General features: G+C 37.2%; 1 protein-coding gene across 4 annotated transcripts; it reads right to left on the bottom strand.

Moving 5' to 3' along the window:
• Positions 1-464: 464 nt before the first annotated feature.
• On the bottom strand, positions 465-5,998 carry LOC122045482 (auxin response factor 7-like). 4 transcript variants are annotated; one of them, XM_042605717.1, is made up of 15 exons: positions 5,749-5,998; positions 5,546-5,658; positions 5,346-5,441; positions 5,195-5,251; positions 4,933-5,088; positions 4,762-4,846; positions 4,293-4,383; positions 4,047-4,211; positions 3,759-3,878; positions 3,578-3,653; positions 3,314-3,482; positions 2,275-3,185; positions 1,436-1,626; positions 1,122-1,307; positions 465-758 (listed from the first exon to the last, which is right to left on the bottom strand). In XM_042605717.1, exons 1-14 carry the CDS (start codon positions 5,834-5,836, stop codon positions 1,136-1,138), a joined length of 2,490 nt encoding a protein of 829 aa, XP_042461651.1. In that variant the 5' UTR covers positions 5,837-5,998; the 3' UTR covers positions 465-758; positions 1,122-1,135. The 4 variants fall into 4 exon arrangements, with proteins under 4 accessions (XP_042461651.1, XP_042461649.1, XP_042461648.1 ...); XM_042605715.1 differs by having other exon boundaries at positions 465-798; positions 2,275-3,194; positions 5,749-5,997; XM_042605714.1 differs by having other exon boundaries at positions 2,275-3,194; positions 5,749-5,997.
• Between the last annotated feature and the right edge of the window lie 21,049 nt (positions 5,999-27,047).

The following is a 27,047-nucleotide window of genomic DNA, read 5'->3' as shown; positions in this document are numbered from 1 at the left end:
CAAACCACCGAATGTGATAATTTCCTTCTTCACCTGAATAATTTTAAATCTTAATTTTCTATCGACTTAAAAACTAATTTATCCATGCTACTATTTGATTAATAGGCTACCTAAACCAATTTACAACAAAAGCCATATGTGACAATCTTTTCGTGGAAAAATTAAATCGGCCCCTTGCTGCTGCAGGGGACATTAAAATCTTGTCTCATGCTAGGATTTTGTTGAGGATGAGTGTTCTGAACAGTGGCATGGGGCAAACCAGCTGACTCTTCTGCAGTAACTTGTCCTGGATCTGTAATCAATGACATGAGAGAGCAGGCACAGGACATAAACCAATGAAACAAACTGCTGGAGTACTGACGCCACATTATTCGAACCAGCGTCCAGCTTGCTGATCAATGAGACATTTATGGCTAAAGAGCTAATTATTGTTCCAACTGAACCATGCAATTGCCCCAACTACAGCTTCGCAAAGTAAATGAGAACTTCATTCATGATCACTCACTAGAGCAAACACTTATAAAGATAGACAAGCATCTCCCACGTGGAGGGGGATGAGGATGCGATTTCACATAGGGTTAATTGTTTTAGTGCGAAGGAGCTATATTTACATGATTAGAGAAGCAGTACTTACACTTCTAGCTCTGGTAAATGAAAACATAACAAACCTTGACGAGTGAAATTAATAATAAATCCAACGGCAGTAAGTAGATAATGGAACTACTTGTTGAGACTGACTTTGTTTGTGCTTCAAGATCCTACAAAGATTGAATTGCACATGGCAAAGATGTCGTCAGCCTGCAAACTTCTCGCTTAAATCAATTTCCAAACATGAAATACTAGTAGTGATATTGAACTATTTTTCTAGTTGTCAGTCTTTCTTGCAAAGGATGCAGTTTAATTTTCATTGACAACATGTTGCATAAATACTTGACTAGCTGTAATATGAGTATGAAGTACTCGGGGATTAACTGTTGGAGTTATCTTTCAAATGTCGAATTAATAGAGAAGGATCTAACCTATCATAGTTTTCAAATAAAACATCTCAATAACCTGCGAAACGATGGGATAAAATGATTATCACGGCAATTTATATTAAACAAAAAGAGATTCCTACTTACATTGCAGGATAAGCCTATGAGTTTTTTGAATTAGATGATGATGCAGATTGACTGCCTTTTGTTTCCTTGACATTCTCTTTCATATCAGGACAATCTTCATTTTTTGGGTTCAAGGTACTTGAATCCATCTTCTGGACCTCCTCTTTTGTGTATATAAAAATCTTACGGACCATAGCACAAAATTCCCTGTAGAAAATTATACAACACCAGTTGAACATATCCACTTTATGCATAGAAAATGGAAGATATATATACATAAGAGAAATATATATATACATAAGAGAAGAACATTAGGAATGTAGAAACATGCTTACTGCCAAGGGTCATCTCCAACAAGCATCATATCATCCTCATTATCAGTAAATACAATCATCCAATTTTTATTTGGGGCCATCAATTCTCCTTTGAATTCAAATAGCTGATCTAACTCCTCGATCAATTGGTCATAACCATCAAACTTCGTCAAGTCAACAGATCTTCCAAGTGCAACACCCTGCTTATGAACCTGATATCAAAATGGAAACAAAATCATCTTCTCCAATAAAAAAGAGGTACATTCTATAGCATGACATTCTTGATCTATTAATGGACTGAATGGAGATGGACACTACACATTTAAAATCTGAAAATGTGATTTAAAATCATTGGATCTTGCACATACACCAAAATTCAAAAAGCAGAAGGAACTAGAAAGATATTAATCAGTCAGAAGCGAAGAACTAAATGGATGTTACTGCAAAAGGGAGACATCATTTGATTTTAATGGAAGTTATCAGTTCTAGCATAGGCAGCATAAACACTGACACTCGGATGCATCATCTACCACTACCAACACAAATCAAACACCTGACACTATAATAGCTACTCTCAAGTTGGACACAAACACCTCCATTGCTAATGTGTGAAACATAATAGAAACAAGTAAGGTGGAGACCTAGATTTGTACTGGTGTTTGATACTAGTGGACAGATCAGCATTCATATTTAGGGTTTTTTACAAGAACCAAATACAAAACTAAGCATAATTGATAGTACAAGATCACTGAGGACTAAATCAAAAAGAAGCAATCAAAGAAACAAACACAGGAAAACATATTAAACACATAAAGAGAAAATTGAGCACAAAAAGAACAAAAACCAACAAAAAAAAAAACCTTGGTGCAGCTCCTGTTTGACACAACTTGAAGCTTCTTCTGTAAATCCGATGGTGGACAAGGATGAACACACTCCACATTCTCACTTTCAACCGTAGAGGAATCAATAGCCTTTGTTTCTTTGGAAAACTCAGGAAGGTAATAAGTTCCTCGGGCATCTTTCTCGATTATTGGTGCAGTTGTTTGGCTATATAATAATGGCCCATATGAAGCATTTGTTCCTGGAATTCCTTGGTAAGATATTGTAGTGGTATTGTTGAGATCAAAACCAAATAATTTGCAGCTCTCCCTTTCTTTGGGTTGTGTGATCTCATCAGACAGTACAGTCAATGGATGAGGTTTTATCAACCTTGGCGAGGATATGATTTCACATTGAGAAGCCAATTGTAAATGCATTGACCTATTAGGTAGATTTTTCTGAGCCCTAATGCCTTGTGTTTGATAATAGTCCATCAATCTGCCATATTTGACATTCTGAGTATCAAAATAAGGCATCTCGTTATCATGCATCTTCAAGTTTGACACTGTTTCAAAGGAATGATTGCAGGCCATCAAAGGAGATTGATCTGGATGCAAGGCTGGTTCTTCATTTTGGTGATGAAAAAAATTTATCAGTGAACTTCTGGCACTTGGACTTGGAGCAACTTGGGCAGAAAAGGGCCTATGTGAATCATCAAAATTCTGAAATCCTATGTTTACATAATTATGCGTTGGCCTAGTTAATTCAGTGAGGTTATCTGAATCAATCCGTCTCTGGCAGGAAGCATTTTTTTTTAGTCCCTCATCAGGTGGAGGTTGTATCATGGACTTCTCTGCAAAGTTCAACACATTACCATCAATCAAATTGCCTCTAAACAGCATGATGTCTTGATCCTGAAAAACTCTGGAAGCTCCATGACCTTGGGAAAGTTCTGTGGTTGCTTCAGATGTATTACAGATATTTAACATCAGAATTGTTGTTAAAGAATTCAACATTAGAAAACTAACATTTTTACAAGTCATAACATATAGAATTTGAGGTTTACATGAGATACTGTACCTTCTTTTGCCTGAACAAAAGAATCAGGAGAAGGTCCTAAAGCATTTGATCTACACTTTTTGGCCCTCGACATGGTTGGAGGGGTCACTGGAGGGGACACAGCAGGCTCTACTTTCCATGGAGAAACTCTCTCTGGGCGAGGAATGGATGTGCTCTCATCCCAGCGAACCTGACACAAGAATAAGAAAAAGGAGATGTGAGATAGGTACATCAATGAACTTGAACAAAAATAACACAAATAACAAACAAATACAAATACATTACCTTGAGACATCTCCATTTTGATTCAGGCCAAAGGTTGGAATCAGCATCTCCTATTTCGACTATAGTACCCGTAAACCTACAATGTGTTGAAAACAGAAAAAAAATTTAAGTCCGACATAGTACCAGAAGTTATCTAGGAAAATCATTAGAGATGAGAAATATAATTCAAACAAAGTAATACCTCTGCTCAGGGGCCTCATCCCCTTCAAACCTCATCTTGAACCTCATTCCAATAGAATAATTGTTTTTAATAGATTCCATATATTGACTGTAGGGGATAATGAACTCAGATGGGCTTGTCCTATTTCCATCAATTCAGTAGTTAGAATTAAAAGTTGATAAATGAGAAATTGTAACCAATGTACAATCATCAAGAAGCAAACCACATTGCATTCTATTTCCTTCTGCTGAATAAGATTTTTTTTTTCCCACACACTCACAATACAGTCCAATACATCCAATACCTTACCTTGGTTTATAGTAAACAGTAAACATTGTTCCAGTGGTAAGAGCATGCCATGCGGTTGCAAGGACACCAAGGTGCATGTTATGGCTTGATATGACTGACGATGGAACATTTGCCTGTTGTCTCATTGCACGTCTCACACCCACACGTAATTCGCCATTTTCCCCTCTGAGCCATAAATTGATTTTCAGTAACAAATTAGTTATAGAACACAAATATAGGGGAGACGAAATAAGATAAAAGGAAGACCTCAGGAAAATAAAAGCATCCCCAGCAACAAGCCTTTTTGAACTAACAAAGACACTCCATCCACTTTGAAGCAAATGTCTCCTTGGTTGACCTATGATTGATGGAAACTAACTAATTAATCAGGATTTACTAGAATATAATGCATCAGGTTACCCTATAAGCAATGAAGGATCAATTTCAACAGTACCAAGTATCATCTCAAATTTAGTCATTGTAAACCAAGTACAAGAGAATAAGGAAGAAAAGTTTATAATTATGTAGAAACTATCTAGTTCACAGAAAATCTTTAGAAACCTCTAATCTTACACCACTAGTCACCTGTAGCAGATAATCAAAGATTCCTAGATCGCACACTGTCAAAATATTTAAGGGAAGCATCAGTATTTTATATAATCCATATCTAGATTATTCTCATCACAATCTCTACCAATTAGTTAAACAAATAATTTGCTACAGTGAGAATCATTACCACGGAAGATGTGGCGGAAGCGCCACTCCGCCCCATGCAAGTCTTTTGCCACTAGTTCTTGCGTAGGAGGTTGTTGACGCATGTCCTGATGGACGAAATAATTAAGCCTAATATCAACCTTACTGCTAATAGAAAAAGCAGGTAAGCAGAGGTGAAGGTTGAAACCCTCACCAGGGGAGGTAGGCATTCATCTGCATGCCTCCTCAACACAGAGAAGCCTCCATGGGTACTAGTGTCAGATGCAGTCAACGTTTTGCAGAAGGAGTAAACATGAGGTTTTGGAGGTGGAGGCGACAAAGTCTCCTTCTCCACTGCATTCTCATCTTGCTAATAGATTAGCAAAGTAGCAAAATAGTTGTAATAGCTTCAATTGCAAAACAATACCAAAAAATAAACACAAATCTAAATCAAAGAGGCGGTAGGAAAGCCTTACACTTGGCTCGGGAAACAACATCACCTGAGCAAACACCTCATCTGTCTCTGGTTCGGCCTAATTTTAGAGTGCAACAACGAGAAAGAAAAACAGAATAATATCAACCCTTGAAAACATCAGTGCTTCCTAAAAGATGAGAGCTTCACAGTACCTTCAACTGGACATTAATCACGCGGCAAAGGATCTTAGACGACAGCTCATAAACTCGCATCTGCTTGTCGGCCACCTGATTAGTGGAAGCCTCCACCTAAAAGCAGAAAATTGATCTTAAATCAGTCATGCGGTTCCCAAACAGCCACAAGAAACCCTAAATTTTCGATCTTTAACAGAAGAAAACGAGCCCGAGCCTACCTGCTCAATATGCCCTTGGGGGAAGTAGAAAACCTTCTCCCCTTGCCGAGGAAGGGTCACCAGAGGGCCGGCGCAGGCGTGCCATAGCTCAGAATACAGCGCGTCCTCAGATCCTTGGAAAAGAAACCACCACTAGCAGAATTAGAAGGTGGTGACAAGAAAGCGCACGAATTCGTCTTGGATCGGGCGAGCAGCGAGCGCACCTGTTCCAGCGGCGGAGTCGGAGGGGAATGCTTGCCCCGGTTCATTTCCGTAGCCGGCCTTCGTGAAGGCCTCGGCGGAAGAAGCCATATTAGGATCGCCGGCGGAGATCCGTCATAGGGATGAACTGGATCGGCTCGGAGAGGAGAGGGATAAAGGGAGGAAAGGATAGAGAGAGCGACGGGAAGCTTGATGTTGGGAGACAAAATGAAAGGGTAGATGCCCTACCACAAGAGGAAAGAAGGAAAGGGAGAGTAAAGAAGAGCTTGACGCCATCTCCAGCTGGGAATGGAAACATGGAAGTGGGGAGTGACTGGGGAGTCGTCGACCGCTGGTGACCGCACCGCACCCGTGCCCGGGGACCACGGACAACGCGGCGAGCTGGGCTAAAGCGAGAATGTCGAGTAGCGAACGGATAGCGAAGCCGGTTTGATAAACCCAACCTGTTTAAACTTGGAAAAGGTAAAACAGAAAAAGCCTCGGTTTAATTTTGCTTTATATAGAATTTAAAATTTCCAAAAAAAAATTATTTTATTGAGTTGGACGTGCATCATCTTTAATTTAGTTATACAGTTTAGTTTAAATTTGATTTAATTTAATTTTTAACTTATATTTATTTGTGTAGTTATGCATGGAGTTCAATGGTAGTTTTAAAGTGACAAAATAGTTTTAAAAAATAAATATAAATTAATTATTCATTTAAAGTAATAAAATAATTGAAAGTATATAATTATTTTTTACTTAAAATTTAAATTTTGATATATAATAAAGGCATTCAAAAGTAACAATTCTAAAATAGTCGTATAGTTTTGATTAAAATTAGGACATCCATTTTTTTTCTCCAAATTTAAGTTTTAATTAATAGAAGATACATTTTAGAAAGTCATTAAAGTTTAATCATTTTTAAACCAAGTCGAAAAGAAAACCTTGGTGGATCAAAAGATCGGACACTACGTAGAGCAAATCCAAACGGATTAGTAGAGTTGAATGTTTAGTCAAATAAGAAAACAACGTAAGTTTAGGAGAAGTCATTCTAAAAGAATGATTGTGAGGTCTGTATTTATCTTGGGACAGAGTAATCCTACAACTATGCGATGATCCAACTAAAAAATCAACCCAAGTTTCAAAATTAAAATCATACCGTATTAACTGTCAAAAAAATAAATAAATAAAGCATGCATAATACATTTATTATTTGTTTGTCAGGCTAACTTTGCAGAAAATAAAATGTTCGTAGACCAAGAGAAAAAAAATATGATAGATGGTTTGGACAATCGGACAATAATTTTTGATCGACCAGCTTGCTGTATAGTGAGTTGGCAGTAAGGTATTGATGTGGTGTTAGATAAGCAACAAAAGATGATGTGCTAGATGACATGGCAATCATAAGTTTCCGAAAGCTAGCTTGGTACAGATAAGCACGGACGTGGCATATGACATGGTCAAGGATAGGCTTCGAGCAACTGATGTAACAGAAGATAAAATCTGAGATGCTGATGTGATGAGCTATCAGGTGACTAGAAGTCAATTGGGAGCTTGAACTGATCCGATCAGTAAATGAACTTGGATGAGAATTTGGCAAAGACATGATCGGTTGACCGATATTGTTGAACAGACGATCGAAAAATCGATCTGATCAATAGATTGAACGGGATAAGTTGTCAATCAGTTGACCGAATAAGCTTTATCAATCGGGCAAAAAAAAGGCTATAAACTCAAGTCCGAGATTTAGATATCATTAAAAAGCAATCAAACAATCATTTCCTCATCAATTTTGCGCTTAGCCTAGGCCTAACCGGCACTGCATCAAACCCAACCTACGAGCGGCATTTCTCAGCCCAACCAAACTGCTATAGAGGGTGAATACGCTTTCTGAAATGATAATAGTCCAAACTCCATTCACGGACAGTGTTCATTGTTTTAAGACTGAAAACTTGCTTGTTGAGACTGTCGTACAAAGAAAATACAACGATGGAATGAAGTTCCCTATGCTTATACATAATAAATTAGAGGGAAATCAACGGAAACTATCATATTGTTTTTGATGGTCCAAATATCTAGGTTTTATAACCCAACTAATTCTAAGATGTCTGACTATGTTCCCCATAAGCTCCCACCGACCACTAGGGTAGATCTAAAAAGTGCAAATGTCTAAGGCCCAATTTCCCAACGTCGCCCGTAGTCGAGTACCACGGGCATTCGGGAATGGCTGCATGGGAATCAAATCCTCGTTATATGGAGTGTCTGCTTTTTTACTTACCATCATACAGTGCCTCGGGATAGACCTGCTAACAAACCGAGTTCGAACCAGACTCGGCCTGGGCCTATAATCGCGTCAACGAGCCAATTACCCATTGACCCGATTAGTTGGGCCTAAAACATAACTAGCCCAATTGGGATCAGGTCGATTACGGTTCAAGAAGTCAATGAACCATAATCGTCAATTCAAATTAACGGTTCAAACCGTGGCAAAAATGGGAGGAAGTAAATGAAGACGCAACGGTGATTGAGGAGAGCATAAAAGATGCGAGATATGATCTCGTGATTGCTCATCCAAAACAACCAGTGCCCTTAGGTTTATCATCCTATTGAAGGAAAATTGTCTTACAATGCATTGTAGAACAGCATAAAATATCATGTGGCAAAAGGTAACTCACTTACCCCAAAAGCCCCTCACCATCGACCAACAAGATGAAGGGAGTAAATTACAGTGACCAAGTTGTTGGGTGTCTTTATACGCATTTTAAAAAATTTATTTCACAAAACATGCAGCAGAAGCATAATAATTTTCTAAATTATTACAATACGCGCATAAAATACATGTAGAATACACAAATACACAGACATAGCCATAGAACAAAATAAAAACTTCATAAAAAATGATGCCTTTAAGTTCGTAATTGAACTTTGAAGAGAGTGTTCAGCTAGTCTCACAATGTTAGCCTTTATCAATATCTACATCGAGAAATCTTCGAGACGGTTTTGCTAAGCCATAAGTTTACATCTTCGATTTGGTACCAGCCAAATGTACAGGCGAAGCAATCCGATAGAGGAAACCCTGACTCAACTTTGTGCCCAGTGGCACAAAATGAGGTCCGGCCAACAACTTGGTCGACTCAAAAGGAGAGAGGGCAACAACCTTTGCTACTATCCAACGCCCTTAGGAGCTGGTGTCTGAAGCACAGACAGATCCGGGCGGTTGATCCGTTGGCACCGAAATTGACAAAAAGTGACGTCAGTGCCAAAATCAACAGCAAGGAGCATCAACACTGAAGTCGACAGCAAAGGACATCGACACCAAAATCGATAACAAGTGAGAGGATAGAAACATAATCACTATTAGGTTTAATTCCAATAAATAAAAAATTCCATCTTTTCTCGGGGTATATATATCTCTTCACAATGACTTAGGGAGCAAGTCATCTCCCAAAACCAAACCCAAATCCAATAGCAACCCGATCCGCTATCATTAAGCTTGGTTCAAAACCAAACCAACTTGGTTCAAAACTAAACCACTCTTAATTCATTATTAAACCAAATCAATTTTGGTTTATAACTAAACTAAAAGAGATCCAACTAGGGGTGCAAATGAACCAAGCCACTCATGAGTCGCTCGTGAGCGACTCGGTCAAAACTTGACTTGAGCTCGAAGTTGACCGAGCTCGAGTCGAGCTTAAGTTGACTTGATTAGAAATCAAACCGAATTCGAGCCTAATTATTACTGGCTCGGTGGCTCATCAAGCCAAATGAACTAGTAATAATATATATTTTTATAATATATAATATATTAATTTATTTATTAAAAAAATAAAAAAATCGAGTTCGAGCTCGACCCCATAATTAAATATCGAGCTTAAGCTCGAGGTTAACTCTATAGGCTCGAGTGAGCTCGAGCTCGAGTTGAGTGAGTATAAATCGAGTAGAGTCGAGCCAAGCTTGAGCCTAGGCTGGCTCGAGCTTGACTTGGCTCATTTAGAGCCTTAGATCCAACCTTGCTTACAAGAGGCGTGACCCACCATCACTTCCAGTCCAATAAATATCTTCTATATTTTCTCTTCGTCTGGTCCTACTTGACTTAATCTCTCTCAATCTGAAAATCTAATTCTCAAACTTATTTTACATATTTTTTATATATTCTTGTTGTGCGTGTGACCCAATAGGTTCCCGATTTATGTTGGTAGTCTATAATTAACCATTAATTATAGATCGATCATAAGTGGCACCTAGCAGTAAATCATGATCTCCAATTAATTAAAAAATTACAGTTGATACCAAAACTATTTTAAACGTTTCAGCAACTAGACTTATTAGTGTCTCTATTCCTTTCACTCATCTTATACCCATTTTATTGAGAACATGGTCTGTATATGTGTCAGTCCCCACTAGCTAGGTTGGCTATGTCACACCTAGCCCAAGTAATACTTCCTTGTCCCGTGATTCAAATTATTCAAACACATGACCGAGAAGATCATTCTCTTGATATGTCATGCTTTGGCCAAAAACTTACAAGTAATAATCCTAACAAGAGGTCATAGGATATATATCCCCTTTATCAAAGGAGTGGTGAATCCTCTGTGGGCTATTCAAACACCTTCAAACATCTCAACTTATACTCAATCATTCCAGACTTACACCTCCTAGGAGATATTTACTAAAAGTCAAAGTATAAATCTTCATAACCAAGATGATGTAAATACCTCAAGTTTAAAGAAAATTGCACTCGAGCTATAATAAAATCTTCATTAACATGTATAAAATCGCATGAAATCTCATAGTAGGTCACTTTCAATGAACTAGTTATCCTTAACCAACATCCATATGTTAACTCTCAACATTCTAATATTTTTAGTCAGTGAAGACCGACTACTTGGATAAACTAAAGAGCATAATATATGCTAGTCTTATAGAATTAATGATATCCAATCTTATCAATTCATCGACTAGGGAATATTTCAATATGTACATAATTACAGATAATGAGATACTAATTGTAATTCAATCAATATTTCTATCATGCTATACATTGTATTGTGAACTTCATTAATTGAGTTCTAAGTTCAATATATAATGCACACTAAAATAAGGAATTTTATTTATCCAATAAATAATATAATATCTAAGACGATTGTCTTAGAACAATTCTAAAATATAAAACAAGCGACCTCTCTAGGTGGGATGGATTTTATTATCCAAAGGATTGTTCCCCGGGATTGCATCTTTGCTCTTATATGATAATTTACCAACTCGATTATGCCTATGGGGGCAACAACAAAAACTATCATTGGAGCAAAAAGGTGATTATGCTTACCCCAAATGCCCCTCCACTGTCAGTCTCATAATATGTGGAAGGGAGATAATGTTGAATTTTATGCATAAAATAATACATAACGCAACAAAAAAATGATCCCTCCAGAGATCCTTGCGAATACGACATACTCATTCTTGCTACTATATCAGATAGAATAGTTATCTTTGTTGCGTGATTGGTACTCTTGACGACAACTTTGATTCAGATGCAGATCTCAGCACAATCAGAATGTTCACACCTCTACGGTATCCACACGAACACATTTCCCGTTCGTCGCACGAACTCAGATTTGGAGAAGAATCACCTTCGTGGTGCTAGCCACTTTAGGAGGTTCAACCAAGAAGAGGAAGAAAAAGATGATAAAATCATCCAAAATGTAATGTCAAAAACCTTTTATATTCATCTAATGAATACCAAGAATTTTTGTCCTTTGGTCTTCCTCTTCAATGCATAATTAATCTCTATTAATTCTTTAATGAATTAAATTTTAGCATATTGGATTAATCATTAACTCAATAAATCAATCCGTATATATTAATCCAATAAATTTAATCATCATATAATTAGCTTTTAGAGCTAATACTAACAGATAAATCAAGAAGTATCTTTTGACCTACTAAACGACCTCTAGGTGAGGAGGTCACCTACACAGGATAGCTCCATTGCTACCATCGTGATTCGAAACAACAAGAAGTATCATGGTACAAATCTTCCACATGATTTATTATCATGTAGAGAAGGTCATGATCTCCATGAACTCATTAATTGAGGCAAGCTCTAGAGTGGAGAAGGAGATGTTGAAAGAAAAAAATTTAAAAAAAGTTATGACACACTATCATTTTAAGCAAGTTGTTATCTGTTATATCAATATGTTGTTTTGTTTTTTATTGAAATGCCTACCTACTCCATTAGATCACTATCATTTGCATCTCGATTTGATTAAAAGTTGGTTGTCATAAATTTCAACGTGTCATATGCTTGACCGCACAAAGAAATATTCTCTTGCATGCTGCACAAAAATATTACCATTTCATTACATTAGTGCTCAATACTTTTAAAGAACTTTTCTATTCATCACTTTCTTAGTAAGCACTTTCTCCCTTGGCTTAACATTTCATTGACTTTCAGGAAAAAAAAAGACAATTATTGATAGGGTTTATAAAAATTTGTCTCTATTGGTAGAATTGATGTTTGATCAAGATTAGAGACGGTGTATAAATAGGTCAGATTAACTAGATACCTGACATAAGAACAAATTCAAATAAGTTATGTTTAATTAGATATTTAGTAAATGTAAAGTCTAAATTAGTTAATAGATTAAACACTTAGCATTAAAAAAGTCTAACAGGAATAGGCCATGGTGAACCATATAAGTAAGGAAGTCTAAGTAAGTTAATGGGTAGTTGGATGTTTGACAGAAAGAAGTCTTAATAAGTCAAAGAACTAGATGTTAGATAGATGATGGTAGTTCAAGCTGATCGTCAAGGATTTGATGTTTGATAGTGAAGAAAGTCCTAATATACCGAGGAAAATCATATTTTAGACAAGTGATGGAACTTTAAGCAAATCATGGAAAACAATATTGATCCTGTCTGAGAAGCCTGACAAAACAGAAAGCTGGGAGAAAACCTATTGTTGATGAAGAGTAATACCTGCCTGAATACCAATCCGAGAAACCCAAAGTGGATCGGGGAGAATAAAATCACGAACTGCCCTCCTCGTGTAAAAATCCAATGACGAGAGAGAAATCTGACTGAAGAAAATCGAGATCCGAAGCTTCCAAGGTTTCCTGCGCACAAGAGACCAACCAACACTATCGTCAGTGACTTAAGACCGGGGTGGGAATCCCTGGCTAAGCCCTCCGACGCTCAAGTTAGTGATCTCCTTGGTGTCAAAGAAGAAGGAAGAAGAAGCAGATGAACCGTAGTCGAAAACTAGTCTCCTCAATGTGAGCAATAATGTGAACTTACCTCGCTAACGGAGAGGATTCCCCCTTTTATACTACTTCATATAACCTCCGTAGTTATGAAGTGGACCCTGGTTTGTTATGAGATGACGTAAGCTGTGAACTTGTGGTAAATGACTTTTAAGGAATCTTTTTTATACCCCAGATGTATCTTCTTTGTCGTCTAGTATCTGCAAAAAAGTCTAGAAACACATTTCCCGCCAAATGGATAAACCTGTTATACAATCAGACACAGATATCTATATTAAATTAAGTATGAGTCTCCCTGTTCGTCCTGTCTTTATTATGTTGTAGATAGCTTGGTATTATACTATGTTTCATATTGACTGAATATTAAACCCGGACCTTGTTCAGTCGATTTATCATTATTATTTAACTAATCGTTCAATAATATACTACTAACTCTATAAAGCCTTAGATCTTTTCGTTCTCGGGCGATCATGTATACTTAACTGATTCTAGATATGCTATCTTAAATAATCCTGACTTTTTGTCTTAAACATGAAAACCCAGCCGATATTGATTTATCCTTCCTAAGATGTATCTCGGCCAATATTGGCCTACTCTCCTTGAGGTATTTCTCGATCGGTATTAGCTTACTGTCCTCAAGGCATATACGGTTGATATTAACCTATCTTCCCCTAAGGTATATCTCGACCGATGTTGGCCTACTCTCCTTAACATATTTCTCGATGGGTATTAGCTTACTGTCCTCAAGGCATATACCGGTCGATATTAACCTGTCTTCCCCTAAGGTATATCTCGACTGATGTTGACCTACTCTCCTTGAGGTATTTCTCGATCGATATTAGCTTACTGTCCTCAAGGCATATACCGGTCGATATTAACCTGTCTTCCCCTAAGGTATATCTCGGCCGATGTTGGCTTACTCTCTTTAAGGTATATCTCGGTCGATATCGACCTACTTTCCTTAAGGTATTTCTCGATCGGTACTCAAGGCATAAACCGGTCGATATCAACTTGCCTTCCCCTAAGGTATATCTCGGCCGATGTTGACTTACTTTCCTTAAGGTATATCTTGGTCGATATCGACCTACTTTCCTTAAGGTATTTCTCGATCGGTATTAACTCACTTTCCTCAAGGTACATATCGGTCGATATTGGTCTTCCTTTATCAAAGTGTTATCTGGCCGGGATTGACCTACCTCTCTTAAGGTATATCCCGACCGATATCAACCTATCTTCTTAACTCTACTATCTCCTTTTCCTTTTTCACCAGGGATCCACAAAACCTAACCCATATCAAATATGTTTAACCATGATGAAATTTTGAAGTTGTAAAAGAGTAAACTCTGTAAATTGGAAGTCTTAACCGAGTAAGGATGACTTAAAGTTGGACAAGCCTAGGTTGACTGAATATTGGGTAATAGTTGAAGTCCCAAAACAAAAAGTATCTAGGCAAGGAAAGTTTTGATAGGTTAAAATTCTTTTAACTGCATACTAGGCTAGTGATATGAGATCTTTTGACACAATATGGATTCAACCTTAAAGTGGTTGAAATAGAGTGTCAATCATTGGTTGAGTGAGGCACTTGTCTAATAAATGCAAAACCATGGATTTGTGATTTGGTCATATTTAGGGTATGGAGCAATCAATTGATAAGTTTGGAAGAGTCTATGAAAGAACCCAAACCAACAAAAGACTATTAAGAAATGTATGTTTTGGAGCAATCAATTAATATGAATGATCCCATCCAGAAGTTGAGTAGATAGAGGGGCCGGTGAAGTAGCTAGAAATGTTGACGGAGGAGAGACTTCGAGCTAGGAGCTACAAACCTACATATACCACAAACAGAGCCAAATGGAATGTTAGAGACAGAACCAGGGAGGGAGTCATTGGTGTAGGCACTCCGACGCTCAAGTTAAAATAATATCCAACTAAAAATAGAGAAGAAGATGAATAGTAGAATGTGTGTGCCCGCGTGAGCATTCATATTTGAGCATTCCTGGTGTTAGTATTAGCCCTAAGAATCAATTATAAGATAATTAGGCTTATTGGGTTAATGGATATGAATTAACTTATTGGGTTAGTAGTTAATTCAATATGCTAAAATCTAATCAATTAAAGATGATTAATAGAGATTAATTATGTATTGAAGAAGAATAATGATGATTCATTAGGATTAATGTTCATTAAAGAGTTTAATAGAGCATTAATCAAGAGAAGACCAAAAGGTAAAAGCCTTTTTTTATTCCTTAGATGAGTACAAAAGGAATTGGCTATTCATTTTCTTGAAAGCGTTTTTCGCTTGTCTTCTTCCTCCTCTTCTCTTGGCCGAATCTCCTAAGTGGCTAGCACCATGAAGGTGGTTCTTCTCAGAAGCTATGTTCGTGTGATGAATGGAAAACATGTTTGTGTTGATACCGTAGAGGCTCAAACATTTTGATAGCGCTGAGATCTGCATCCAAATCAAAGTTGCTATCAGGAGTATCAGTCACGTATCAAAGGTAACTATTCTATCTGATAGAGCAGGAAAACATAGTATACGGTATTCGCAAGGATGTCTGGAGGGATCCTTTTTTCGCTACGTTATGTGTTGTTGTATGCATAAGATCCCTACAGTGGTATCAAAGTCACTTGCGTATACATATACTTTGTTGTAGATCTATTTTATATGTGATATACATGTGTTTATTATGGTTACATGATTGTATGGGTGTTTTTGTCAGGAATGAATCCTGGAAAAATGTGAACAACAACCTATCTTATTGTTGGACATTTGTTCCAATTATGGATATCAAACGATTACTGATCCGTGGAAAACTTGTTGCTGGACATTTGCTCCAATTGTGAATATTAAATGGTTGTTGATCCATGGACAACAATTTGTCACAACAACTTGATTGTTGCTCTAAACATTGAAAGTAACTCACATTCAGAATAGCAAGGATTGAGACTTTGAACAATGGCTACAAGGGTCTCAGGTTCATCTTGATGGACTAAGGGCAGCAACTCATTCAATGAGTTGATAAAATAATTTTGCTTCACGGGATCACTGTAGGGTTGCAGCTCATAAATCATGTTCAGTATCATAATACAATTTATTTCATAGATCTATTACAAATGTTGTATATCTTGGTGCATGGTTTTGGCCCCTTACCCAATGTGATTGAATGATTGTGTGTGAATGTTGTAATTCATAATACGGCATGCGTGTCATGCCTTTTATCATTTTATATTTCTAGTTGTAAAATTAGACTATCCTCGAATGTAACTTAAGGTTTCTTATTTTGTAATGTACAATTAAGAAGATTGCTAGTCTATTGAACAATGATGGGAAAAGGAGAAGGCCAACAACACACATCAACCAAGGAAACACTTGGAGAAGATGTCATTCCCTAGGTTGACCTATTAATTTTCTCATTGACTTGAGAAGATCATAGTATACGAGTCATAACTATGTCACATTTCTTATTATACATATATGTGATGTGGGTCATGCTTGTATGTGATGCATATTTAATTAGTTATCATAATTAGGTCATTTTTCATATGCCTACCAAAGTTTGGTACTCACTACTACCTCGATCAATTGTAATTAGGTTTGACAAAGTAAAGTGACTTGATTTATCTTAGTAGAGTGTGACACGACAATTGTGATGTTCTACTATTGGACTTTGGGTGTGACTTAACTAAGTTACCTCAATTAATTGAGAATTTAGAGGCATATCTCATACCATGGGCAAACGAATAAATAGTCTTGTTCACCCAACTATACAAGAGTTGCATTTGATGTAATTGATAAATGTTGTCTGCCTAAATTATATAAGTTTTCAGTGATTAGTCAAAGCTAACTCAAGATGAAGTATAATATGGATCTTATTCACGCAACTATACAAGAGTTGCATTTGATATAATTGGTAAATGTTGCATACCTAAATTATACAAGTCTTGGGTGATTAGCTAAAGCTAACTCAAGATGAGGTATAATATAGATCTTGTTCACCCAACTATACAACAGTTGCATTTGATGTAATTGGTAAATGTTGCCTACCTAAATTATACAAGTCTTGGGTGATTAGCCAAAGCTAACTCAAGTGGAGGTATAATATAGATCTTATTCACCCAACTATACAAGAGTTGCATTTGATGTAATTGGTAAATGTTATCTACCTAAGTTATATAAGTCTTGAGTAATTAGCTAAAGCTAACTCAAGATGAAGTATAATGTGGATCTTGTCCCATTTGAATGTGGGTTGATCCTGTCCGAATCAAGAGTCAGCGGATGCTGGGCATGTGGCGCTCTCTGCTGGATCCTCGAGTGCTCCGGCGAACCTGCAACAAAACCGAGCCGGGAGGGGTGTCCCGGCGACGGTCCTCCGACGCTCAAGTCAGGTAAGTGTTGGAGAAAGTGGCTGCCAAATTCGTCTTCTGCGTACCTTTGGCGAAGTAATAGCCTCTTTATATAAGACAGAGAAGGAACCGATGCACGCCCACCGAGGTGCGTACGTGTCAACAACCCATACCACGGTATGCACTTGTCAGAGAGCTTACCTGACACCATGCTGCCACAGTCCGAGCATGTTCTTTGATGGGACGGCAGGACCACCCGTTGTCAGACTAGAAGTATGGCACAGCCATACGAGTGGGCGATGAACGTCGTCCGGGCGGCCTTGATTCTTTGCGCCGTCCGGGCGGCACCTCCTTCCGCTCGGTCATTACGCACTGCTTTATTTGAGCGTCGGACCCCTGGTCCCTACCAGGGTGCCTTTTACTATCAGATTTTCCTTTCTTCTGAGTCCGGTCGGCTCGCCCTTTTCCGGCGAGCCATTGGACCTTGTGACCTCCCCTCAGCGTTGACTCCTTATGGGGTTCCGGATTTTTACCGCCGGATCATGGGTAAACTACGATTGCCCACATACATGACCTGCTCCTACTAAGCTTTATAATTCAGTGGGAGAATCATTTAATTAAAGGCCTAATTAAATGATTGAAATATGGTACATATTTTTGCATTTCTTATTATAGATCACAAATACATCTAATACACTCTCACTATGATCTGTACTTTATAAGGACAAGCTCAATGGAGTTAATTTCCTAAACTAGTACAAAAACTTGAGAATTATTCTCAAGCAAGAAAGAAAACTGCACATCCTAGAGTAACCCATTCCTAAACCATCCACCACTACTGCTACTTATGCTAATAAGGATTCTTATAAGAAGTATCAAGATGATGCATTAGATATGTCATGCCTTATGCTTACCACCATAAACTCTAAGCTTTAGAACCAACATGAGAACATGGATGCTCATGATATAATTGAACATCATAGATAACTATATTAAGGACATGAAAGACACAAGAGGTTTGAGATATCCAAAGTCTTGTTTCAATGCAAGATGCAAGAAGGAAGTCCCGTAGGAACTCATGTACTCAAAATGATTGGGTATGTTGAGAACCTTGAAAGATTAGGATTTTCATTGGGCCAAGAATGACCACTAACCTTGTTCTACAATCATTGTTAGAAGGCTATAGTCAATTTGTTATGAACTATAATATGAATAAAATTGACAAATCGTTGCCTGAGATGTTAAGTATATTGAGAACTGCTAAACTCAACTTCAAGAAGACAAAGCTTATTACTATTTTGATGGTGCAAAAGGGTAAAGGAAACGATAGCACAAAGGTAAGGGTAAGACCCAAGCCAAAGGCAAGGCCAAGTCTCATGCATTGAAACCTAAAGGTGGAATGGCTAAGGAACCTACTTCCACTATGGTGAGATCGGACATTGGAAGAGGAACTGCAAGTTGTACCTTGAGGAAGTAAAAAGCAAGAGAAGTAAGACTTCTGTCTCGGGTACATATGTTATAGAAGTCAATCTATCTATTTCTTCTTCATGGGTATTAGATGCTAGCTTGGTGGAGAATACCTTAAGAATGAATCTTTTGAATCTTTTGAAAAGTTCAAAGAATTTAATAATGAAGTACAAAACAAACTTGGTAAGCGTATTAAGATGCTTCAATCAGATCGAGGTGGAGAATACCTTAGCCAAGAGTTTCATGATCATCTCGTTGAGTTTGTGATCATATCTCAACTCACTCTACCTAGAACAACATAGTGGAATGATGTATCAGAAAAGAGAAATTATATTTTATTAGATATGGTACGATAAATAATGAGTCAAATAGATCTCCCTACTTCTTTCTGGGGATATGGTCTAGAGACGACTATTTCACACTTAATTATGTTTTGTCTAAAGAAATTATAAAGACACTATATATGATATGAACTGAGAAGAGTCCCAAGATATCTTTTTATGAAGATTTGGGGTTGTGAGACTTACATTCAACACCAAGTTTCAGGGAAACTAGGACCCAAATATGATAAGTATTATTTTATAGGATATCCCAAGGAAATGAAGGGATATTATTTTTATAATCTCATACAAGGCAAAGTGTTTGTTGACAAAAAGGATATTTTTCTAGAAAGAGAATTTATTCTAGAAGAGCTAGTGGGAGTAAAGTCGATCTTAAAGAAATTTGAGATACATAGACTAGTAATGAGACCTTAATGAAAATTGAACAGGCACCACCAAGTGTTGTGGACCATGAATCTATTACACTACAAGGAGTTGTGGAGCAATAATCTGTTCAAGTAGCACAAGCTCTACGCAGATCTGATAGGACCCGTCGTCAACCTGAGAGATATTCTTTTCTCTTGTCTAACAACAGTGATGTAATGTTTGTTGACTTTAACGAGCTTGCATCCTATCAAGAAGCGGTAATGAGCCCATATTTTGAGAAATGGCTAGAGATCATAAGGTCCAAAATGGAATCATTGTACACTAACCAAGTATGTATTTTGGTTGATCCACTTGAGGGGATCAAACCCATTGGGTATAAGTGGGTCTTTTTGAGAAAGACTGACATGGATGGTCATATACATACCTATAAGGGGCGATTATAGCCAAAGGATTCAAGCAGATTCATGGTATAGACTATGATAAAACCTTTTCACCAGTTGCAATGCTTAAGTATATTCGGATCATGCTTGCTATTGCAATTTACTATGATTATGAGATCTAGCAGATGGCTGTCAAAACTGTATTTTTGAATAGAAATCTACTCAAGAATGTGTATATGATAGAACATGAGGGTTTTGTAGGTCCAAAGGATGCTGGAAAGGTATCTAAGTCATAAAGGTCCATTTATAGTTTAAAGCAAGCTTCAAGAAGCTGAAATCTTTGATTCGATGATGCAATCAGAATGTTTGGCTTCATAAAGAATAAAGATGAACCTTATATCTACAAGTGGATTAGTGGGAGCACAACCATCTTTCTCATCTTGTATGTAGTTGACATACTTCTTATTGGAAATAATATCCCTACACTATAGTCTGTGAAGACATGCCTTGGGAATTATTTCTCAATGAAAGACTTAGGTGAAGCAACCTATATTTTAGATATCAAGATCTCTAGAGATAGATCTAAGAGATTGCTTGGTCTAAGTTAGAGTACATATATTGACAAAGTACTTAATCATTTTGCCATGTAAAATTCCAAGAAGGGGTTTTTGCCGATGTCACATGATGTGAGCTTTTCAAAGACTCAATGCCTCTCTTCTAGGGAAGAGAGGGACCGCATGGATTAGATTCCTTATGCATTTTTTATAAAATCTATCATGTACGTCATGATTTGTACTTACCCTGATGTTTCATATACGTTAAGTATGACGAGTAGGTACCAGTCATATTCAGGTGAAAGTTACTGGATAACAGTCAAGAATATTCTTAAGTACTTGAGAAGAACAAAAGAATATTTCTTGATATTTAAAGATAATGAGGAGCTCGCTATAAAGGTTTATAGCGATTTTACTTAAATGGTGGTGTCGGGTATTAGATACTATAGCGGTTCCATCTCATTCAAGAGATCATCGGTAGAGGAGATGTGAGACTATGCAGAATATCAACCGATGCTAACATTACGAATCCTTTAACCAAGGCTTTTACATAGAGGAAGCATGATTGTCATACTAAGTCACTGGATATTAGATATTTCAGTGATTGATATTAGTGACATAAGGAGATTGTTAGTATTAACCTTAAGGGTGCATTTGGTTCAAGTCATCATGTATAACCTTGGTTATGTGATTACCAGGTAATCACATAACCAAGGTTATAGGGAATAAAACATAACCAAATGTTGTTTGGTTCAACTTAGATAATGCAATAAAAACTTGTTTGTTTGAAGGTTTTAATGAATACCCTACTTTAATATTTTACCGTATTACCCTCAGTTACAAAACTAACTATACATAATATTATTATTATTATTATTATTATTTATTTATTTTTTAATGTTTTTTTACTTTTATTTTTCTTGTATATTTTTTTACTTTTTATGTGTTTTTTTATTTTTTAATGTTTTTATATTTTTATATTATTTATATTTATATTTTTTATTTTTTTTATTTTAATTTTTATTTATTTATTTTATTTTTAAAATTTTTAAATTTTTATTTATTAATTTTTTAAAAATTTTTTAAAAAAAATTTAAATTTTTTAAAAAAAATTTAAATTTTTTATTTTTTTTAAAATTTTATAATTTTTTTTAAATTTTTTTAACATTTTTTAAATTTTTAAAATTTTTATTTATTATTTTTTTAAAAATTATTTATTTTTTTTAAAAAATAAATTTTTAAATTTTTTAAAACATTTTTTTATTTTTTTACATTTTTTTATATTTTTTTACATTTTTTCATGTTTTTTCTTATCGGAGGGTATTTTTGGTAAAAAAAATTCGTTAACCCCGGAATCAAGAAAAACCTTAGTTTTCTGAGGTTTTCCGATTCCGGGCTACATGACCCTTTTGTTGACGTGTCGGGCATGGAACATTACTTGGGAATCATCGAATACCTAAACCAAACAAGGTTTTTGTTGATAACCTTGGATGGATAACCAAGGTTATCAAGAATAACCCCGAACCAAACGCACCCTAAGAGCTAATCAAGAGTTGATTGACTTAGGACATATTATATAATATTTCATTAATAAAAGGCAATGGTTATTATATTTACTTCAGATCTATGCTAGATGAATAAGTATAATAATGTCTCAGGGTAGTAGGTTCTAGTTTACAACATATCAATTGGTTGAATTAATAATGAGAGACTATAAATATATATAGATACTACTCTTAACTATTCCTAGTCAAGTATTAATATACAGGGATGATATTAATGTGTTGAAACTAGCATGTAGATTAATTAATGATTTAATCTCACAAGTTATGAATATGAGATTTCAAGTTAACAGTATATATTAGAGAATATGTACTGAATTGACCCATCATGAGATACTTCATGGATTATTATATAAGTATCATAAACATTTTCATAGTCACTATTAGTATGAATAGTCCTTAGATCTAAAGTCACTACAGTTCTCTACATAAGGAGTTGTGTACTTTGGTATCAACAAACATCATTTGTAACAAGGTGAACTATAAAGTCGATCACTGGGTATATAATAAATTATGCGGAGGGATGTGAGTGATGTAGATAAGATCTATCCCTTGCATATGATAGAAGTGATATCTGTTGGTCCTTTAATTAAGTAGGATACAAGAATACATGACCATGCTCAAATTAGTCAATATGATTTATTGAACTTATTTGATTGAGTGTGCCTACTTAGAGATCAAGAAACATAAAGATTGATAAGAGGATGACACAGTTTATGCTATATTGATCAATCTAGATATCGAGAATAGAAGGACTAAGTTATACAAGATAATAGACACGGATATGTTAGGTCAAATCTTGACATTCTCGTCACTTGGGTAGCAATGATGCATTATTAGATACTACTCATTGCTTATATATCTAAAGTGATTTTAGATATATCGCCAGCATCACGAGAGCCTATTGGATCATACATAAAGAACATATTATTTTAGAGGTGAGTTTAATTTAGTTTGACTAAATTATTATAGGCCTTAAGATCCAGAGTGTTGGTGTCATCTATGTAGTGATTGCCACTAGTGTTAGTGGAAGATTATTAGTATTAACACTACGAGCTAATTATATGATGATTAGGATTATTGGGTTAATGGATATGGATTGACTTATTGGGTTAATGCTTAATCCAATATGCTAAAATCCAACCTATTAAAGATGATTAATGAAGATTAATTATGCATTATAAAAGAATAATGATGATTCAGTAGGATTAATGTCCATTAAAGAGTTTAATTGAGCATTAATCAAGGGAAGACCAAATGGCAAAAGACTTTTTGTATTCCTTAGATGAGTAAAAAAGGAATTGGCTATGCATTTTCTTGAAAGAGTTTTTTGCTTATCATCTTCCTCCTCTTCTCTTGGCTGAACCTCCTAAGTAGATAGCACCACAAAGGTGGTTCTTCTCTAAAGCTATGTTCGTGCAACGAACAGGAAAATGTAATATACAGTATTCATAAGCATCTCTGGAGGGATCCTTTTCCCACTACGTTATATATTATTTTATCCATAAGATCCCTACACCTAGCTAACAGAAAGGACCCCATTTATACCACCTCTTATAACCTTCGTAATAATGAGGTCGCAGATAATATCTAGTGTCAAAATATGTTGGGTGATGGAGAACATATGGCAACCTTCTTCGTTCCAGAATAAGAGAATATTCTCTAGTGACTAACTATTATTCTCTAATAAGTAGTTATGATTCCCTGACAATGCTATCTCCTAGAGGAGATTTGATTGGTTCTAAGATCGGATGGATATAGGCTGGGAGCCTGCCCCAGAGAGATGAAGAATTGAGTCTAGAGATCTTGTTCATGAGGAGTAGGGGGCTAAGCTCGTATGTTTGACCATCGCTAGAGCCAACCGGGTTTATGATGAGAACCTTACATTGGAAGAGTGGAGAGCTAAGCCTCATATGTCCGATCTGATCTAGGGCCCAACCAGCTGTATGTTGAGAGACTTGTACAGGAGAAGTGGGGAGCTAAGTCCCGTAAGCTCGACTAGCTATAGGGCATGACTAGTTGTATGATGAGAGACTTACACAGGAGAAGTGGGGAACTAAGCCCCACATGCCCGATCGACTCTAGGGCTGCCTAGGTTTATACTCAGAGACTTGCATAGGAGAAGTCAGGAGCTAAGCCCCGTATGTCCGACTGGCTCTAGGGTCTGACCGACTATATGTTAAGAGACTTGCACAGGAGAAGTGGGGAGCTAAGCCCTGTATGCCCAACCGGCTCTAGGGCTGCCCGTGTTTATGCTGGGAGCCTTACTCATGAGAAGTGGGGAGCTAGATCCCTTAAGTCTAACTGGCTCTATGATAGTCTGGGTTTATGCTGAGAGTCATGCCCAAGAGAAGAGAGGAGTTAGGCCCCATAAGTCCGATCAATTTTTTGGTCGCCCGAGTTTATGCTGGAAACCCTGCTTCTGAGAGGTGATTCATTCGGATACGTATACCTAGACTTTAACTATCACAACATCTTGATTATCGACCCCACATTAACTTTGGGGCCCCTCACAACATGTAGTATTACAATCCTCCTAGTCTAATTGAAGGAGAGGCGTGAGTCCGACTGATTAGACAGCCTATTGCAAAGGCTGAATCACTCTCGACCACAAAGTTTAGACCGTTGGGTCCATTGTATAACATTGAACAAGTAGTAATGGCGAGATCGAGTGAGCGACAGTAATGGTGCCGACCGAGTAATGAAAATGATTTCAAGTGGGCGGCGATGCGTGAGGAATGATGAGCAGGCAGGTTAATAAAAATGATGTCAAGTGGGCGGCGATACGCGAGGAATGCTGAGTGGGAGGTTATATGTGAGAAATGCTGAGCAGGCGGCGATATGTAAGGAATACCGAGCGAGCGGCGATATGTAAGTGCTAAGAAGGTGGCGATATATGAGGATTACTGAATGGGCGGTGATGTGTAAGAGCCGAGTAGGCAACGATATGTGAGTACCGAGCGGGCAGTGATATATAGGGAATACCGAGCGGGCAGTGATATATAAGGAATGGCAAGCAGGCAGCGATATGTGAGGAATGTTGAGCGAGCAACAATATGTATGGAATGGCGATAGGGCGGTGATATGTAAGTGCTGAGCAGGTAGCAATATGTGAGGAACGCCGAGTGGGCAGCGACCATGCCCAAGTGGATGAGTGTTGGGAGTCATGCCCAAGTGAATGAGTGGCAAGAGTCGAAACAATTGACCGGCTGGTCAATGGGCATGTGAGTCGTGCACTCTTATAACTCATAGCTGAGGCGAGAGTCTGGGTAATAGGCACGAGAGTAAGTTTACTTATAACTTGGTGTTGGTGCGGGGAGCACCAGACGATCAAACCTGTGTTTTGATAATGACAAAGGGATTTAAAGTTAAGCTGTCTTGTTGTCTAAAAAGTTGAACTAAGTGTGCAAAAAAGTCCTAAGTGATCTTAGGCAAAGGAAAGTCCTAGCTGCGATTAGGTAGGTGGAAAGTCTCAGTTGCGGTTAGACAACGAAGTCCTGGTCTAGGGAACTGGGTGAAGTCTTGGTAGGTCGAGAACTTTGGGTGAAATCTTAGACTCGAGGACTCTAGGTGAAAACCCTAGGGGTCATTGACACTTGGTGGGTGTCTGGACATGTCGTGGATTGGATGTTCAGCATGAAGTCCTGAAGTCTTAGACGCTGAGGAAAAGTCCAGATGGTCTAGGGGACTAGTCTGACAAAAGGTAATTTCTTCTAAAAGGAGTAGGTGAGGACACATTCCCTGAAGAGGGAGTAGTAGGCGTTGGTCTGACATAAAGTTTTAACAAAACTCAAAGTCAGGACCGGACAGTCCGGAGGCTGTCAAAGTTACTTTTTATATATCACTTGCCTATTATTCTAACTCTGCTTTGTAGGAAACTAACAATTTTGCAAGTTTGGATTTTGCCTTGTTCGGTCGACCGAACCCCTAAGCTAGAAGATCAAATTTCAGCTCGCGATGAAGTGTGGACCGAGGGATCGGTCGATTGAACAGGGAGGTTCAGTCGACCGAATGGTGGATAAACTTCAGATCGGGTTGATCAAACCAGATAAGCTGAGGAGCATTAAGGGTTTGATTGACCAAAAAGTGAGATCAGGCGTCCGAACGAAGACTTTATCCGAAGTAGTAACATCAGGACGAGAAGCTAGGCAGAATAGCTGGATCGATCAATCGATCAGTTTCAAGTCAAACACTGATCCCAAGATCAGTGGATCTGGATCACGTCCAACTTGGCTATAAAAAGGATTTGACCAGCAGCTTCAAGAACAATAGACTACTTAGAATAACTTCTACTCCTGCGTGTTGCTCCTGAATGATTCAACAAATACCCAACCGCTGCTCCGACAATCAACAAACATCTTCTTATTATTTTATTATTAGTAACTAAATTTTTATATAGCAATTGTACTTTAAATTGTAATATTATTCGAGCTATTAGTGATTGCCCAACGAAAGCGATCAACGATCGCGGGCCTTGAAGTAGGAGCTATCAAAGTCTCCGAACTAAGTAAAATTACTTGTGTTTGCGATTGTGTGAAAAAGCCACGAGTGCTATTCAACCCCCCTCTAACACGTCTTGAAAAAGCCGCTGTGCATTCTTTTTTCCCTCCAATTTTTTTCATTGAAAAATTCTCTTTTTTATCCTTTTCATTTTTTCACCATTAGTTAGAATTGGTAAAATAACTCTTTTGACCAAGTTTTTGATAATTTTTTATTATTATTATTTTATTATTTTTTCTCAAAATTGGTGTAAACACCACTCAAGTTTTACTATCTCTTTTCATACCGTACTATTAATCCACAACTAAGTGTTGGGACAAGTTTCCTTATTTTATTGTGTGCAAGATTTGTTTCTTAAATGGCTTACCAAGAAGGTTATAGAACCACATGCCCACCACTCTTCTTCGAGGAAGATTTTGGCTATTGGAAGAGCTAGATGGAGTATCATCTCAAGACCCAAGTAGAAATGTGGATCATAATCCACCAGATTCACATTTCCCATCGAAGACGGAGTTCTTATCCCCTGCCATAAGTGGGACATAC

The sequence above is a fragment of the Zingiber officinale genome, chromosome 2B (assembly GCF_018446385.1).
Source record: "Zingiber officinale cultivar Zhangliang chromosome 2B, Zo_v1.1, whole genome shotgun sequence".
Taxonomy (NCBI): domain Eukaryota; kingdom Viridiplantae; phylum Streptophyta; class Magnoliopsida; order Zingiberales; family Zingiberaceae; genus Zingiber; species Zingiber officinale.
The sequence above is the reverse complement of the archived record's forward strand: the minus strand, read 5'-3'. Positions and strand labels throughout refer to the sequence as shown.